Below are 17,744 nucleotides of genomic sequence, written 5' to 3'. Positions count from 1 at the left end.
TACTCTCCACTATTCTGAGCTCACAAGTATACCACCTATCTTAAAGCCTTTGCAAGGCAGGCTTAATTGTCTCCAATATCCACATGGCTAGCTAACCTTCTCAAGATGGTACACTGAATTGCCACTCGCTCCTGCTCCTTCTCAGAGCTCCTAATCCTCAATCACCCCTACAGGTGCTTCCCCCCCCCCCCAGCACTTACTACCTTTAAACATAGTATTTAATTAAAATTTTGTGTTTATAATTTGTCTTTCACTAAAATTTAAACTATAATAGGAGAAGGGAATTTCTGTTTTGGGCTTGTTATTGTCATCCAGTTCTTAGAACAGTGCCTGCCACCCAATAAATATTAAGTGAAATGAATACACAAAGTCTTAAGCCTGTGGCACAGGAGGACATTGGTATTTCTGGCCTTGGTACTACTTTCTTCAATAGCTAAGACCCATTTACTCCTTCCCTACTCTCTGCGCTAAACAAAAAAACTAGGACACCTGATTTCTGAAGAGGAGTGAAGAACTTAAACATAGCTCATCAGAATTATTGCCCTCCTCCCCAACCTCTAGGCAGAGATTTCATAACTTGATTTGGAGACATCTAATGCTATTTCTAGTCATAGCTTGTGATATCACAAAATTCTTAACCAAACTTCTCCCAACAAAGTGAGGGATTTATCTAAATCATACAATAATTGAAATTCTCAAGCTGGGGCTTTGCAATTTTTAGGAATTTTTAGGCTTTGGCAAAATGCATATTTTTAGGACATAATTATTACAAAACAAAGGTTCAGAATCAGTATTAGGAAGAATATAGGCATCAAAACAACACACAACTCAGAAAGATCATTTTATATCAAGACTTTCTGCACAAGAAGTAATGGCCAACAAGCTAACCTTCTTGCATTTCTGGCTATCTCCCATCACTAAGAAGTCACTACTATACACATCATCACTTATCCCTAGCACACAAAAAAAAAAAGGCATGGAGCTTGGACAAAATACTTCTTTGGGCCAGATTTTTATGATCACAAAAATACTCTAAGGTGTGCGTCTGTATATTTGTGTGCCACTTAGTACTTTCAGAAGATAAAATCTTGGGAAATCAGATGATAGAATGAAATGCCACAAAAAAGCTAAGAATCACCTCCTTAAGTGATAATTATTAGCAAGCATGACAAAGGGATTATCCATCTCCCCTTAAATGTTAATCAAAGAAAACAGTTTGAACTATCCCAAATGATTGTTCAGCAACATACTGAAGCTTACAGTATAAATGCTGCTCAGAGTCAAATGACCTTTCAAGAGCTGACCAAGACCAAAATATAAACTGAGGGTAAAATGGACAGGTTCTCTAGCTTCTGTTTCCACAGACCAGTCCTACATGCCTTGTGATACTTCCAGGCCTGAGGAAAGAGTGCCATCTGCAGGATCTCTGTTTCAAAAATTATTGGTCAGGTGACTAATTCAGCATTCACAGAGAAACAAGAACCACTATCAAATCCCCTCATGGATTTGGTTGTTTGCAGACTTGCCTTTTCAACAATTCTTTTTATTGCAATCTTGAGATACCTTTTTATGAATTTCATTTCTTAGTCACTTGTACAATCCTGACTGCTCTTAAAAAGGTTTCTTCTACTTGCCCCATAGATCCACTAAGTAAATTAACTCTTAAAATTCCCTAACTCTCATAATCGACATACTTTTTCTAAAAGGTTCTCTCCCATTCCAACTCAGGTTTCCAATCAGAACAAGTACCCTCAAGGACCCTGTAAGAGCTGCCAAACCCAGCTCCCATATGTTCAATCAGATAATCTGTCCCTAATCAGAATGAACATCATCTTAATCATCAGCTATAAGCTGTCTCGGCCAGAAAACAGATGAAGTCTACCTGCTCTGTACCATGCTCATAGACTATTCATCAGAGGAAACAGTTCCAAGATTGAGCCTACGTGGCCCAAGAACTTTAGTAATGCAGTTTTCCATGTTGCTGGGAGGAGGAAAGGAGTGAATAGCAAATAAGAGATCCCACCCCCAAATTGTTGTACCTGTCAAACAATAGGAATAGCATCTATGAACAAAAGAAATCTGTTGTTTTGTGTAACATCTTTGTGATACATTTATTTCAGTTCTGCCCTTAGTTCACCACTCCCAAAAATGTGGAGAAGAGAATGCTACCTGAAATTGTGTGAATTTTCAAAAACAGACATTTTCGTTTAAAATAGCCCCTTCTTCCTCTCTTAAGAAAGCCCACTTCTTTGTTCTCACAAAACTGAAGCTGGTTCAGACCATTTTTTGTCTGTGAGTGCTCAGAGTAGGACCTGCAGAGTATAGACAAATAGCTTGTTTTTAACCCAGCTGAGTTCTATCATAAGAAATCTAGACTTCTTTGTTTAGTTCTTCTATGATACTTAAATGGGAAAAGAAAGACCAAGCAACCAGAATGACTTGATTAAAGATCTTGGCTGAATCAGAACTAAGTACAAGAAGGAGAAGGCAAAAGGAAAAATAATATATGTTTTTGGGAAAGGAGATTAGAAGACTGAGGACGAAGAAATCAGGCCAATTATATTGGGAATGTCCTTCAGACAGAAGCTGCCTCAAAAACATGTAAAGATCACACCCCTATTTCAGGAGGGGAAACTATTATTTAGTACCAAGAGATATAATCCAGTGTCCTAGAGAGATCCGGGATAATACCTTAAACATAATATATATTGACAATGGAAACAAAGACTTAAAACAAAAATTGAGCTGACGAATCAGCTACGTCCACCAAATAAAGGTTTAGGCTATAAAGCCCAGCATGGGCATCTCACAGCATGCACATTCCAAAGGAACATGGGCAATGTAAAACCTTTGACATTTGCTAAGGTACAGAAACAGTAGAGTGTCAGAATGAGGCTGATGGAGGACCTAATAAGAAAATAAAAGTCAGTTGAAACAGCAAAACTTTCCAAAACTTAAAGTCCTAAGGGACTTAGGAATTCTGAAAAAGTGTCAGATAGTATTACAAAGAAAGGAAATGACAAGTCAGTACATCTGTGAGGGTCATATACGTCAATTTTTTAAAAGTACAGAAGAAACCTTTGTCTCTTTTGTCAAAGCCCCCTTGTTATCAAAGACACTCACCCTTTAACTCTGAAAGATATTATTTACTAGAAAGAAATATTATAGGAGGTCTCCCAATTCCTGCAAAACCAAATATGGTATCCCTATCCATCCCCCACAAAAAAAAAAAATCTCTCATAAATTCTTCATTCTACGTCTTGGATTCTCTTGGATTCCTTTTTCCAGAATCAGGGCCTAAAATTACAATGTATACAGTTCCCAGAGAGTCCTGGAATCAGCATAAATACTGCCCCACTGTTTCTTATTTATCAAAGGAGAATGCCTAGAAAGTCAATGAATTGAGTTGCTTCACTTGACATCTTAATATCCAGTTTTTCAACAAAGTCTCATACAGGCCAAGAGGTAAGACATCCTTATATAAAGTCAAGCTTCCATGAAATTCTGGTTCACCAAAACCCTAGGGTGATTCCACGAAGTCTTGTGGAGTAACTACACCAAAGAAGGAATCCACATAGTCAAGTTATGGCTTTCTCAGGAAGATGGAGCTACTTAATCTTAGCAAGGGCAGCGGCTCTTCTTTCTGTGTTCTGGAACAAGGCACGAATTAAAGCTTTTACTTCACTGGAAGAGAATGCAGTTGCCAGCGGCCCTTTTCCATCTGCCCACCTGCAAAAAAGAAAGAATTTTGTCTTTGAAGTGTAATGATTTTAAATTTTATTTCATCCAAATATTTCGTTTTACATGGAAATAAAATAAATTCTAGGTATCTTTCTCTTCTTTACAGATTTACCCATCAATACCTTAGATGTTCTGCTCATTGGCTGCATCTGTTAGCAGTACAGCTGGATAAAGAAACCAAGAGATAAAGACATGACTATTAGCTCTTTTACTCACTAAGCCTCCTCTGAACTTGATAATTATAACCACCATATTAACTCAAGCCTTGGACTCTAACTACTTAAAGTGAACAACAGAGAAAACCTGTTTCAAATAAAAAAATATTGGTATTAAAAATATAAAAAGAATTCCCATGAATCAATAATGAAAAAACAACATAATACAATAAAGGACAAAATATATGAAGAAGCATTTTACAATACAAGAGATATAAATTACCAAGAAAAAGATGCTTAATCTCATTAGTATTTAGAAAAATTAAAATGACAATGAGCTATTATTTTACACTTGATTATCAAATCTGCTAATTCCAAACACTGGGGAAATGTGAAGAAACAGGATATATAACTATGAAATATGTATACCACAGGATATATGATGCAGCAATAAAAATAAAGTGTAGCTATATGTGCCATTATGAATATATTTCAAAGATATGATATTGAACAAAAGGAGTAAGTTAAAAAGGATTCCACTTATATAAAGTTCAAAAGCTGACAAGTCTAATCTTTTTTATTGTTAAGACTACGTGTAGGGGCTGGGGATGTGGCTCAAGCGGTAGCGCGCTCGCCTGGCATGCGTGCGGCCCGGGTTCGATCCTCAGCACCACATACAGACAAAGATGTTGTGTCTGCCAAATACTAAAAAATAAATATTAAAATTCTCTCTCTCTCTCCCTCTTTCTCACTCTCTCTCACTCTTTCTTTAAAAAAAAAAAAAAAAAAAGACTACGTGTAAATGTAAAACTATAAAGAAAGGCAAGGGAATTATATAAAATTTAAGTGAGCAGTTACCTCTTAATGAAAAGCATTTGGAGAAGGACACATAGGGGTTTTCAAAGATACCATTTATATTTTTCTTTAGTTATGTAATAAACATATTAATATTTATTCTTTTTATTTAAACTGTGAAAATAATTATCCATGCTATATTACTTCATATGTATATTTTACAATTAAAATGTTTAAATTATACATGAACTAAAGGTGGGTTTTGTGTGTGTGTGAGTGTGTTGGTAAAAAAAGTTCCAATTAGTTACTAGCCTTACATTTACTGAACTCTCTAGGAAGGAAAAAAAAAAAAAAAATCTTCCTAAACAGAAAAAAGAAGTTGAGATGTACCAGTACTATAGTTTTTCGCATTAATAAGGAACTAATGATTATTCTCAGGCTGCAAGAAAGCCATTTAAAAGCAGCAAAAAGAAAAATTCCACTGCTCTCTGGAGCATACTGCCTAAAGACATTTTTCTTACCCATTAAGGGTTTATAAATAAACAAATTAAAACTTTGTAATAAATGTAATTAAAAGTATCCTGATGTGATTTTTTTTTCCTAGTAGAAATCTCATTTATGTTATTTTAGAATGGACAATATGTGCTGCAAACTACTCAGACTCATCTAGGATAACTGGTCTAATATATCTGGATATCTGCAGTAAATTAAGCTAAAGTAGACAGACAAGTGACTACAGAGTTGGAGATGGATAACCTTATGTCCTCTAAGGGAATTCTTTATGCAAGGTATACTTATTCATGAATCACTACCATCAACACAAAACCATTAATGCATGTGTAACTAAGTCACCAAGTGCAAATACTTGGGGTCCTTCATCTATCACTATTTTGCATAAGAAATACAGTTTATCACCATTTTAAGTAGAGATGTCCTAGTTCTACACAAAGAAAACAACATATTCTGTAAGTATCATGCCCTCTGTACATTATGATATGATGTAACATACATTTATGGGGCATAGCCACATTAATCAATAGTGTTGGGCAAAAACATCATTCACTATATTTAAGAAAAGAATCCATTCCAGCATATAGCACTTAATCTCTAAAACTATTTACCCCCTGCAGAAAAACAACTGGTGAATCAAAAAGTGGTTTGATGCTGCATATTTCTTTAGTTATACATGGACACAATATTCTTTATTTTGTTTATTTATTTTTATGTAGTGCTGAGGATCAAACCCAGTGACTCACATGTGCGAGGCAAGCGCTCTGCCACTGAGCCACAACCCCAGCCCTGATGCTGAATATTAAAGACATAAAAGTAATTTCTCTATTCATATACCAAAAATCATCATATCCACTGTTGATCAAAGTGAATGAAAATTTCCGTTCAGGAGCCCAACGAAGTGGCACATGCCTATAATCCCAGAAGCTCAGGAGGCTGAGGCAGAAGAATCCCAAATTCAAAGCCAGCTTCAGCAACTTGGTGAGGCCTTAAGCAACTCAGCAAGACTCTGTCTCTAATTAAAATATTAAAAAGAGCTAGGAATGTGGCCCAGTGGTTAAGTACCCTGGGTTCAATTCCCAGTACCCCCCCAAAAATATTCCATTTAGGTATAAAAAAGTTGTACTTATTATAAATACCAGATCATTTGTATTGCATGCCAAAACCACGTTCATGATCCAAATAATATAAATGAGAAGTGTTTATATTTTATCAAATATGAGAAAGTAGTAATGAGATCTACATGATGAGAGCCCATAAAAAGGCCTCAACTACTGAAACTTTTCCCTGAATAATAATAAGATACAAAGAAAAGCACTGCTATTACTGGTGGCACTATTATTCTTTTGTGGCTGTGAAGATATACACGCCTCTATAGAAGGGTTACACGCACCGATCTCCAATTTCTTGCAAGCTAGCTTGTAGCATCATCATCAGTTCTTTGAAAGGCATCCATTTTGACACATAGATGGGAACCTCTTCTTGATATTTCTTGTTCTTGCTTTCTTCAGACAGAGGTGCAAATACTTGGGGTCCTTCATCTATCACTGTTTTGCATAAGGAATACAATTTATCACCATCTTCAGTAGAGATGTCCTAGTTTTGCACAAAGGGAACATAACAGAATTTGAACAATTCAGTAGTAGGGAAAGGGCAGAGCGATCTTCATTACAGGCTGTTCAGGTGGGTCACCTATAGCAATGTGCTTTCTACCCCATTTAATACACCTTACTAGATACTAGATTCCTTCAACTCTCTGAAAATATTCATGTAACCAGAATGACAAAAAACATGTTTCAACAGATTGTCAGTAATTTAGTTTGCCTACATGAAAGAGTTCATTTCTCTAGGAAAAAGTGGTATAGCATCTTGCAAAGCAGGGGATTTATTACAAATGAGGATGTTGTGAGTCTATGCTTTAGAGGCTTCAGCTGGCCAAGTCCAGGCAATTTTCCTTGTAGGATCATACATAAAATCCCAACTGCAACATTTTCCAAAAAAAAGTGCTATCTGCATAAGACTTTATTCACTTTACTAAATGAAGGTATTAACTTGCAAATGCCATACAATACATCTTGGGACTACTGCCCAGTTTCTTATTTCCTCACTCATAATTTGCAGATGCTAGACTTGAGAAGCAGTACAATCTTAGTTTCTTGACTAGGTATAAAAGAGATTACCAAGTCTCCAGCAAAACATAATTAAGACAAAACTGAAAAAAGATAACAGCATGAGTCACATATGAAACATGAACAATTTTTTCCACCATAAGTGTTGATTAAAAATGAGATTTCAACATCACTTTTTTAATAGTCACAATTTAATAGTCACAATAGCACTGCATCTCAATTTATATCTGGGGAGGCATATAATGGTCCTTACCTCAAGGGCAGTGATTCTGCTAATGATCTCAGAAATTGCCGTATTTAGTAAAGTCCCCATAGCCTTGCAATATATATTCACTGGCAGGATATCTTGCCACACAGTTCCAAGTCTCTTTAGTTGGTGCAGTACCTGTCAGAAGAATAGAGCTATTTACATAGGAGAGAGATAGTTGCAACTCACATTTTCCAGATTTACATTTATCATTAATGTGTTTCTGGGGAAAGAGGTATATGCAAAGGTGAGGTAATCATATCTGCTTCTTGAATATTTAACCTTAATAATATCCCTGGTAGCTAAAACGTACTGGGAAACTGCAGTAAAAAGATAAAGCACTTAAGAGAGGAGCATGGATAAAAGCCTATATTTCAAACTTCTCCAATACAAGTTCATGAGTCAACTACAGACTTACTTAATTGTCAACTTAGTGTGTCAATGGAGAGATTAGCTTCCTGTTGTCTCAGTAGGGCAAAAGAATATTTTTAAACATAACTGTGAAAGTTATCTAGATTATCTAGTGGAGGTTATAGAAAATCAAGAAAGCTACTTGTTAGGTACTCTGATGCTTAAAAAGGTATCTAAGGGTAGAGCACAAATTTCAGCGCTAGCAAGAGCCTCCCACCTGCCGGATTGCTTTACTTGCTGCAGAATAATTCTCTTCATCATCCATGTTTGAAAAGTTCCTAGCACTTGACAATCTTTCCAGAAGTTCACCTTTCTGTGCCCGCATTTGGGCCAAAAAGCACTCTGTCCCTATGACAGGAAACCAAAACACAAAATTCTAAAAGATATATTTTTACACACTGTAGAAAACCAGTAGAAAAGGAGAGACAAGCATAAACCATATATCTGTTCTATCCACATGAAAACAATTGCTAGGTAACATCACAAAACTGTCCTAATAATACTAGAAAAAAAATCACTAACACAGTTAGCCAAACCCACTCTTAGGAAAATAGATAAATCCTTCTCAATAGTTTGCCTAGAGTCTGAGTCAGCTAAAAAATATTACTTACATGGAAAAAGCTACTTATTATTGTGATATATCTATACCAGAGAAGGAAAAAGTCAAGAAGTGAAAAGCTAAGTGAATCATATAGATTCTCTGCTTTTCTCGGCCTATCATTATAGAAAACATATCAATTTAACCCACATTTCATTTCTTTTGACAATCGCAAGTAAAACTGAGGAAGATGTAAGGGGAGGGAGGCAAGGGAGAGCTGTCTTTGGTTTTGCAAAAAAAAAAAAAGCACTGGCATTAGTGAGCTATTACCAAAAACTGTCATAGTATAAATCTTATTGTGTCATTTCAACATAAATGATTTGGTGAATTCAATGCACATCAGCAATGAAGTCTGGAACTCTAATGTACCAGGAAATCATAAACCATGTCTTTAAAAAATTATGCTTCTAGAAAATCAAAAGGAAATCAGTAGAGGAAAGGGCCTAAGGGGAGGGAGGAGGGGAGAGAGGAGGGAAGAGAGGAGAGGAGGGAAGAGAGGAGGGGAGGGAGGAGAGGAGGGAGGAAGTCCTGAGAAGTATTGGCCAAATTACATTGTGTATTGTGTGCATGTACGAATAAGTAACAACAAATCTCATCCATATGTACAACTATGATACCCAAATTTTAAAAAAAGTAATGCTTCCATAAAGACTGCATTCATTTATAAAATTAAATAACCAGAAACATATACAAATTAAATGCCCTCCCGCTTTCAAAAACAGTGCAGGAACACCACCTAATTTCTAACCCCCTCATTTATAAATTACAAAGATACTAGGCTGAGAAGCTGCATAATCCAAATTTAAGGTATCAGTTACCCAGTCTTCTGAAGCCAGGTACAAGATCCACAAAAGTAGTAGTGCCATCACAAAGAATGGAGGCAAGGCGTAATCTGAACTGATGCCCCAGGGTCAGCAAGTGGTGAGCAATATACATACAGTTATTATGGTGAATAGCAGCCAACTGGGGAAGTTTTTGAAGGTTCTCCCTAGGCAATGAGGAAGGGTAGAAAACAAACCATGTATTATTAAAGTCAAGGTTGATGACAAGTCACTACTCCTCTAAAGCTGTCATGTCTCTATGCTTTAATAATTATCTATTTTGTAGATGCTGAACATAACAAGATACAATCTCATCATTCCCACTCACATTCAGAGTTAGGTTGTTCTGCCTGTGTGACCTTATCCTATAAAACTATCCCAGTGATTAACAAACAAGAAAAATTGAGGGGATCAAAAGTTTACCTGAGTTAACTCTTTGTACTGGAAACCTAGCAAAGGTATGCATACTGCTCTTAAAATTTAATTCTGGTAAATGTCTGTAACTACAGGTTTACTTCTCCTTTCTCCAAATTCCTATTTCATTCATGTAATGAAGCATTTAATATTTTCTAATTCACAAGTTTTTAAAGCCACCAAGAGATTAGGGTCACATGGGAAATAAAGTTAAGCCAGGCGCGGTAGCACACACCTACAATCCCAGAGCTTGGGAGGCTGAGGCAGGAAGATCATGAGTTCACAGCCAACCTGAGCAGCGGTGAAGTGCTAAGCAACTCAGTGAGACCCTGTCTCTAAATAAAATACAAAATAGGGCTGGGTATATAAAAAAAGCTCAGTGGTGGAGTGACCCAGAGTTCATTCTTTAAAAAAAAAAGGAATGCTTTAAAAAAAATTTTCAACTAATAAGGGGAGGGAGGCGAAAGCAGAGTCCTTGGCTATGAAATAGCTTTCTTGACATTATTAAAAACATTTATGAAAAACATTCAAACTATTTCATTTAAACAATAGAACTTCTGAAGGCTTACAATTGAGTGACCTTTCAGAACATAAAAGAAACCTTTAAAGCCCAAGACATTAAGTGAATAAATACAGTCTAAGATGCTAGAGAGAGTGGCAAATCATACTTCACAATTAAAAAGCATTCCCTTGGGGCTGGGGTTGTGGCTCGGTGGTAGAGCGCTCACCTAGCATGTCGAGGCCTTGGGTTTGATCCTCAGCACCACATAAAAATAAGTAAATTAAATAAAGGTATTGTGTCCAACTACACCTAAAAAATATTGAAAACAAAATTCTCTTGTATCTTATGTCTGCAAAACTATGAATGCCAAGGGAAAATGTAGTATGTTTACTGGATAGCACTGTGAAATATTGACCTTTCTGGGTTTTTCTGGCACTGAGAATTGAACCCATCCTGAGCCACATCCCTAGCCCTTTCTATTTTTTATTCTGAGACAAGGTCTCACTAAGTTGCTTAGGGTCTTGCTAAGCTGCTGAGGTTGGCTTCAAATTTGTGATCCTCTTGCCTCCTCCTCCCAAGTGAGAGTACAGGCATGTGCTACCACATCCAGCATCTTTCTGTTTTTCAACCAAGATAAGTAAGGCAATTCTTAAAATGTGTAGGCATTAAAACAGGCAAGGCTCTTTTGAGTTTTTAAATTTGCATTATTTACTGTAAGATTCTGTACCCTTATTAATAGTAAATATCTAAGTCCTTTAAAATGGTTCACTGCATTTTATTGTGAATTTCAGTAACCAAAATATCTTTGGTGAAAATATTAAAATAGTAGTTTTAAATAAATAAATATTTTAGACATACAACTATTATACAGAACTGAGATAAAGTAGTACTTACTTATGATATGTTGGTACAACATCATGGAACAAATGAAAGATATTCCTCACTGAGTAGAAAAGTTGGACAGCACTAAAAGGAAAATTAAAATTTAAGAGATATACATAAGGATATACTATAAATGAGAAAAAAATTTCAAACTAAGTACACTTCTAGTGAAGGTCATCAATTAAAAGTACAGTTGCAGGGAAAATCTGCCTTGATCATTGCTGGAAAACACCACTCATCTAGATGGAAATATATTCTCAACCAGTATTTACTAACTAAATTGGAATTCTAAAAACTTGGATATATTAATAGTCTTTAGAACAGTAGCATTCAACCCAAAGCCTCTTTTCCATTTATCATTTTGTGTTCTGCAAGTACCCAGAGTATCCTTTTAGTTACAAATGGAGCTAAGCCTCAGGCAAATGTCACCTACTCACTGATACACACTGCAAAGGGCAAGGTATCAATAAAGGCACTCACTTGGTTCTTTTAGAATCAGCCTGACTTTCAGCTTTCACTTTTTTCTCTTTCTTTCCCAATGCAGAGAGATAAATCAACATTTTCTAGGGATAGAATCTAGCCCTCAAGACTTTTTGCCCTTTAAATTTGGTCTTTAAAACACCTCAAAATATTAAAATGCATTTTAAAAGAGCAAATATAAAACTTGTAACACTTCTCTCTATACAAGAGTGTTTTAACCTATATACCTTGAATAACACAAAGGAATTCCACAAATATTTAGGAAAACAGGTCATGGTTGCTATACTCCAAAACACCTTCACTACCAATTATCATGATAACTGACTAAATTCATTCATTTTTGCTATATATATATCATCTGAGGTTTGACAATGTAGAAAGAAAGGTATTGTACAGTAGGTGGTTTTTGTTTTATTGGCACAATTATACACAGTAGTGAAATTCATTATACCACATTCCTATATGCATAATTTATATCAATAATAGATAATTCAATCAATAAATAAGAGATAATTTGATCAATTTCATTCCCCAGTACCTTCTCTTTCTCTCCATTCTTTCCTCCCCATCTGCTTGCTCTATTCTACTGATGTCCCTTCTATTACTGTTATTTTAATTAGTGCATAATAATTATATATATAAATGGGATTCACTGTGGTATATTCGTACATGAACATAGCATAATATGATAAATTTCCTCTCCCAGTTACTTCCCCGTGTCCTCCCTTTCTTACTCCATCTCCACCCCCCTTCTACTATTCTGTTCAGTGGTTTCCCTTTATTTTCATAAGACCTCTTTTTTATTCCTTTTCTCTAGCTTCCACTTTTGAGAAAAAATATTGACCCTTGACTTTCCAAGTCTGGCTTATTTCACTTAGCATGATATTTTCCACTTCCATCCATTTATCAGCAAATGACACAATTTCACTCTTCTTTATGGCTGGATACAATTCCACTGTGTATATAAACCATATATATATAAGAATATATATATCCTTATCCATTCATCTACTGATGGACACATAGGCTGGTTCCATAACTCAAGTATTATAAACACTGGTATGAATGTATCATTGTTTTGGATAAATACTAAGGAAGGTGTGGGATAGCTGGGTCATACGGTAGTTTCATTCCTAGTTTTTTTTTTGAATTTTTTAATATTTATTTTTTAGTTTTCGCTGGACACAACATCTTTATTTTATCTTTATGTGGTGCTGAGGATCGAACCCAGCGCCCCGCGCATGCCAGGCAAGCACGCTACCGCTTCAGCCACATCCCCAGCCCTAATTCCTAGTGTTTAAAGGAATCTCCATACTGATTTCCAAAATAGTCAGACTAATTTGCAGTCCCTGTGTTTGTTTGTCCTATTAAAAACCATTTCTTTTAGTGGAATGAATGTCTATAAACATTCAGAATACAAAAATAGTGTTTTCTATCTGCTTTCTCAAAAATTTTTAAAAATATTGCCCTGTATCTCTACTTTCTGGCCTGATATATTTCAGGAGAAAGTCATGAAGAAATAGTTACTCCTGAACTTATTTATTTATTTTTTAAATATTTTATTTTTAGTTGTAGTTGGACACAATACCTTTATTTTATTTTTATGTGATGCTGAGGATAGAACCCAGGGCCTCACACATATTAGACAAGCACTCTACCCCTAAGCCACAACCCCAGCCCTCTCCTGTGTTTATTTTGCCAAAAGAGTATATACTTCCTTTATAAGCAAGCATGCATTTTTACTTCCTACATGTAATTAAAATTAAAAGGACTCATGAGTAGGATTCATTAAAGCCATGGAAGTACCTTGGTAAACATGTTCTTTCTAGAGCAAAATAAAATAAAGGAGTATGTTTTCATACAGAGATTATAAACTACAGATCAGAAAATATGATATGATTATATTATTGTTTTTTACTATGAGGACAAAAATTCAAAAAAAAATGCTAAGTACAGATTCAAACTAAACAGGCTTTAGCCTTTTGTAAACCTGCTCTACAATCCACTGTGCCTATTCCCTATTTTTGTCTCAGTGGATTCTAGAACAAAGAGCTTATTAAATAAAAAGATTCAGTACGAAGTGTAGAGTCGAGTCTAAGGTACCTTCAATACAATGTACATTAGAGGTTACCTTGGAAGGTGAAGCCAGATTTGAGGTGTGTACATTCTTTTTCTTTTACTTTGACCAACTAACAAATTATTAGTGCTTTAAAAATAAACATTTTAAATGTAAATTTGATTAGGACCTAAATTTCAAAAGGTAAAAAACTAAAGAAAGAAAGCTGTAACATATGGTACAACTATTACTATTACCTCCACCACCTGTAATATTCAACATTTGAGTACTATTCATTTCTAGGTAATATTCTAGGTTCTTCACATGTACTTTCTCATGTAAAATTATTTCGTTTTCATCATAAAAAGTAAAAATTAAATATTATAGTGTTTTATTAAGTGATTAACAATTTTCAGTGTGAGATAAACTTATATGTCCATCTACATACGCGCATCTATTTTTATACCTTGTTCTAACATCTATATTACTATAAATAAAAGTTAGAGGCTAATATATATCTATGTGCTACACTGCGTCTTTTTAGAAAAAAATAAATAAATAATTTAAAAACCCCAAAGAATACCAGCTAATATTCTTAATAAATGTCTACTCAGATAAGCATTAACCAAAGCAATGCTATTTTCAGACAACTTGGAATTCATACCATTGGTCACTACTGGTTGTTGCCTCTAATAAAGTCTGATAAGCAAGTTCCATTAACTTCTTCACAGATTCACTGATGCGACATGTAGGCAAAGAAAAGGAATGTTGATCCAATGTATTTTCAGGTTCTAAATTCACTGCTTCATTGTACTCAGTTTTGGATACTTTTTGTACTAAAAGCTTGTTACCCTCATCAGGACTTGGTAAGTCTGGCACACTTATCTTAGAATCAGGAGTAATCTAAGATTAAAACAGAAATATAAAAAATGCATGTTTTCAGAATAATTCAAATGCAAGCACAAAGCAAAGAATAAGACAATGGTGACTTCCATGAAGATAAAGCTGTGGTTCTAAGGAATAACTAAAACATATCAGTAGATAAGGCATTATTTTAACAACTGCTCAATCTTGCGTGACAGCATGTGGTAAGAATAAGCAATCCCGGGGCTGGGGGGGTCGCTCAAGCGGTAGCGCGCTCGCCTGGCATGCGTGCGGCCTGGGTTCGATCCTCAGCACCACATACAAAGATGTTGTGTCCACCGAAAACTACAAAATAAATATTAAAATTCTCTCTCTCTTTTTTTTTTTAAAAAAAAAAGAAAGAAAGAAGCAATCTCTCTAACTACAAAATTCTTTATGGAAAAGTAAAACTGTGCAACTGTGCAACTGGCTCAAGACTTCATGTCTACAGGTCTACAAAGTTGAGTACAGTGGCATGGACCTGTAGTCCCAACTACTCAGAAGGCTGAGGCAGAAGGATCACTTAAACCCAGAAGTTCAAGATCAGCCTGGGCAACATAGATTCTGTCTCAAAAGGACAAAATTTTTAATTAATTAATTAAAATAAAAATAAAAATAGATGCAGTCATGCATGGTATAATCCCAGTGACTCAGGAGGCTGAGGCAAGAAGATGACAAGACTGAGGACAGCACTGGCAACTTAGTGAGATTTTTGTCTCAAAAAATTTCAAAAAGGGGCTAGGGATGTAGCTTGGTGGTAGAGTATACCAGGGTTCAATCCCCAGTGCAAGAAGAAAGAAGAGAAAGAAGGGGAAAGGAAGAGAAGAAAAAAAAAAACCTTCAAAAATCATCTTTCAAGCTGGGGATATAGCTCAGTTGGTAGAGTGCTTGCCTTGCATGCACAAGGCTCTGGGGTTCGTTCCCCAAGCACCATAAAAAAAAAAAATCATCTTTCAGACTAGACTATTGATTATTAAGACCAGTATAATTCTGTGTTCCATTAACTACATTATGAGCACATATGTTAATTTAAGGAAAAACTAATTCAGATTACTGTATTCTACCCCTAAAAAACAAAACTCAAAATCAAAACTGAAGAAGCCTCCTTAACATTTACATGGAATGAGGATTACTAGACTTGGTTGGGACTAAACTGATGAAAAGCAACTGAGGTTGAAAGTCTGGAGACAGTGATATCTTGTTTTTGTTTTGGTACTAGGGTTGAATACAGAGGTGCTTTACCAGTTGAGTTACACCCCAACCCTTTTTATTTTTTGTTTTGAAGCAGGGTCTCACTAAGGTGATTTAGGCCTTGAAAAGTTGCTGATGTTGGCCTTAAACTTACAATCCTCCTGCCTCAGCCTTCTGAGTCACTGGGATTACAGATATTCACCACTGTGCCTAGTTTGAGACGGTGACAGTTTTTAATCTAACTTTCTGCAAAGTCATTTAATGTTTTTTTTTCAATTTTCTCACAAAATATACTAATAATGGCTTTCAAACCTTGCTTCTCAAAGATGCCTCAGGAACCAAAAAAAAAAGAGGTAGAGAGAAAGAAAGATATTAAGTAGGTAGAGGTAGGAAGTTTCCCAGTTCCACTGTAGGAACAGCAAGCAGCTCTGCTCTGCACATACTGGACCTGTTGGGAAATTTTCTTTTTTCTTCTTTTTTTTTTTTAATTTTTTTTTTAGTTATAGATGGACACAATACTTTTATTCAATTTATTTATTTTGAATGTGGTGCTGAGGATCAAACCCAGTGCCTCATACTTGCAAGGCAAGGGCTCTGCCACTGAGCCACAATCCCAGCCCAGGAAATTTTCTGATAGAAAACAATCCAAGTTTAATAAAAATGTTTAAGTCAGCAAACCTGACTTCCAAATCCATAAAATGATATAATAATTTCCACTTCTGAGGGCTATTATCAAGCTTAAATGAGAATACACTGGGTGTGGTAAAGGAGGATCACAATTTCAAAGCCAGACTCAGCAATTTAGCAAGGCCCTAAGCAACTTAGGGAGACCCTGTCTCTAAATAAGATACAAAAAAAAAAGGCTGGGGATGTGGCTCAGTGGTTAACCGCTCAGAGACCCAATCCACAATGCCAAAAAAAAGTCACTTCACAAAAAGGGCAAAGGACTCAAAGATGGAATAATGTAAGAGCTAATACGGTTCTCTCAGGTCAAAATATAAAAACATCTTCAAAAATGAATTGTACTGGGCCAGGCGTGGTGGTGCATGGCCATAATCCTAGCAGCTCGGGAGGCTGAAACAAGAGGATCATGAGTTCAAAGCTAGCCTCAGCAAAAGCGAGGTGCTAATAAACAACTCAGTAAGACCCTGTCTCTAAATAAAATACAAAACATAGGGCTGGGGATGTGGCTCAATAAACAACTCAGTAAGACCCTGTCTCTAAATAAAATACAAAACATAGGGCTGGGGATGTGGCTCAGTGGTGGAGTGCCCCTGAGTTAGATCCCCAGTACCACCACTGCCTCAAAAAAAAAAAAAAAAAATGAATATACTGTTTTATGAATATTGTGCTTTTCATGACAGGCCAAAATTAGTCCTTGTCTTTCATATTTTCCCTAAGGTTGTAAAGATGTACTAATTGATACATGAACTAATAGGAACACTGTGCCAATTTTGTAAGAATCTCAATGTTTGAATCATTTATTCAGTGATAGTATTTATCAGAAAGTATATCCAGCTTATTCAAAAAACCAAAGAGTATAAAGCCACAAAAGCAAAGAAAAGTAGTAAAACTTTTGTTTGCATCTTCTGGTTAGAAAGGCCAAATTGAAATTATTGAGCTTTTTCATTAGACAGCCAAATGCAATACTACTCTGCCCCTTACTGATTTAGACTCAACAGTGGTACTTAATACCCTTCTTATAGCAACAAAGTGTATTAAGTTGAATGTTAGGATAATAATATTTACGTATGTGAACTGGGTCCTAATACTGATTCTTTAACTGCCTGAATTATTGTATGCAAATGATTCACTGGGAATATTCCCATATAATTTCAAAGTTGTTACATACCAATGCAAAGCCTTAATTAGTACAGGCTTTAGCAAAGTGAGATTTCATTGCTTCTTG

General features: G+C 35.7%; 1 protein-coding gene across 2 annotated transcripts in view; it reads right to left on the bottom strand.

The window, feature by feature from the left end:
• Nucleotides 1–3,125: 3,125 nt before the first annotated feature.
• The window catches only part of Zw10 (zw10 kinetochore protein), a 35,453-nt gene continuing 20,834 nt past the window's right edge, over nt 3,126–17,744 (bottom strand). For both annotated transcript variants that reach the window (XM_015489869.2, XM_015489868.2), the window contains 7 exons: nt 14,406–14,644; nt 11,218–11,289; nt 9,405–9,574; nt 8,206–8,336; nt 7,584–7,715; nt 6,595–6,797; nt 3,126–3,729 (listed from right to left, as the gene is read on the bottom strand). In XM_015489869.2, coding sequence (XP_015345355.1) covers nt 3,609–3,729; nt 6,595–6,797; nt 7,584–7,715; nt 8,206–8,336; nt 9,405–9,574; nt 11,218–11,289; nt 14,406–14,644 — 1,068 coding nt within the window. In that variant the 3' untranslated portion in view covers nt 3,126–3,608. The remainder of the gene's footprint in view (nt 3,730–6,594; nt 6,798–7,583; nt 7,716–8,205; nt 8,337–9,404; nt 9,575–11,217; nt 11,290–14,405; nt 14,645–17,744) is intronic.

The sequence above is a fragment of the Marmota marmota genome, unplaced genomic scaffold (assembly GCF_001458135.2).
Source record: "Marmota marmota marmota unplaced genomic scaffold, marMar, whole genome shotgun sequence".
Lineage (NCBI taxonomy): Eukaryota > Metazoa > Chordata > Mammalia > Rodentia > Sciuridae > Marmota > Marmota marmota.
This window is presented reverse-complemented; position numbering and strand designations above follow the sequence as displayed.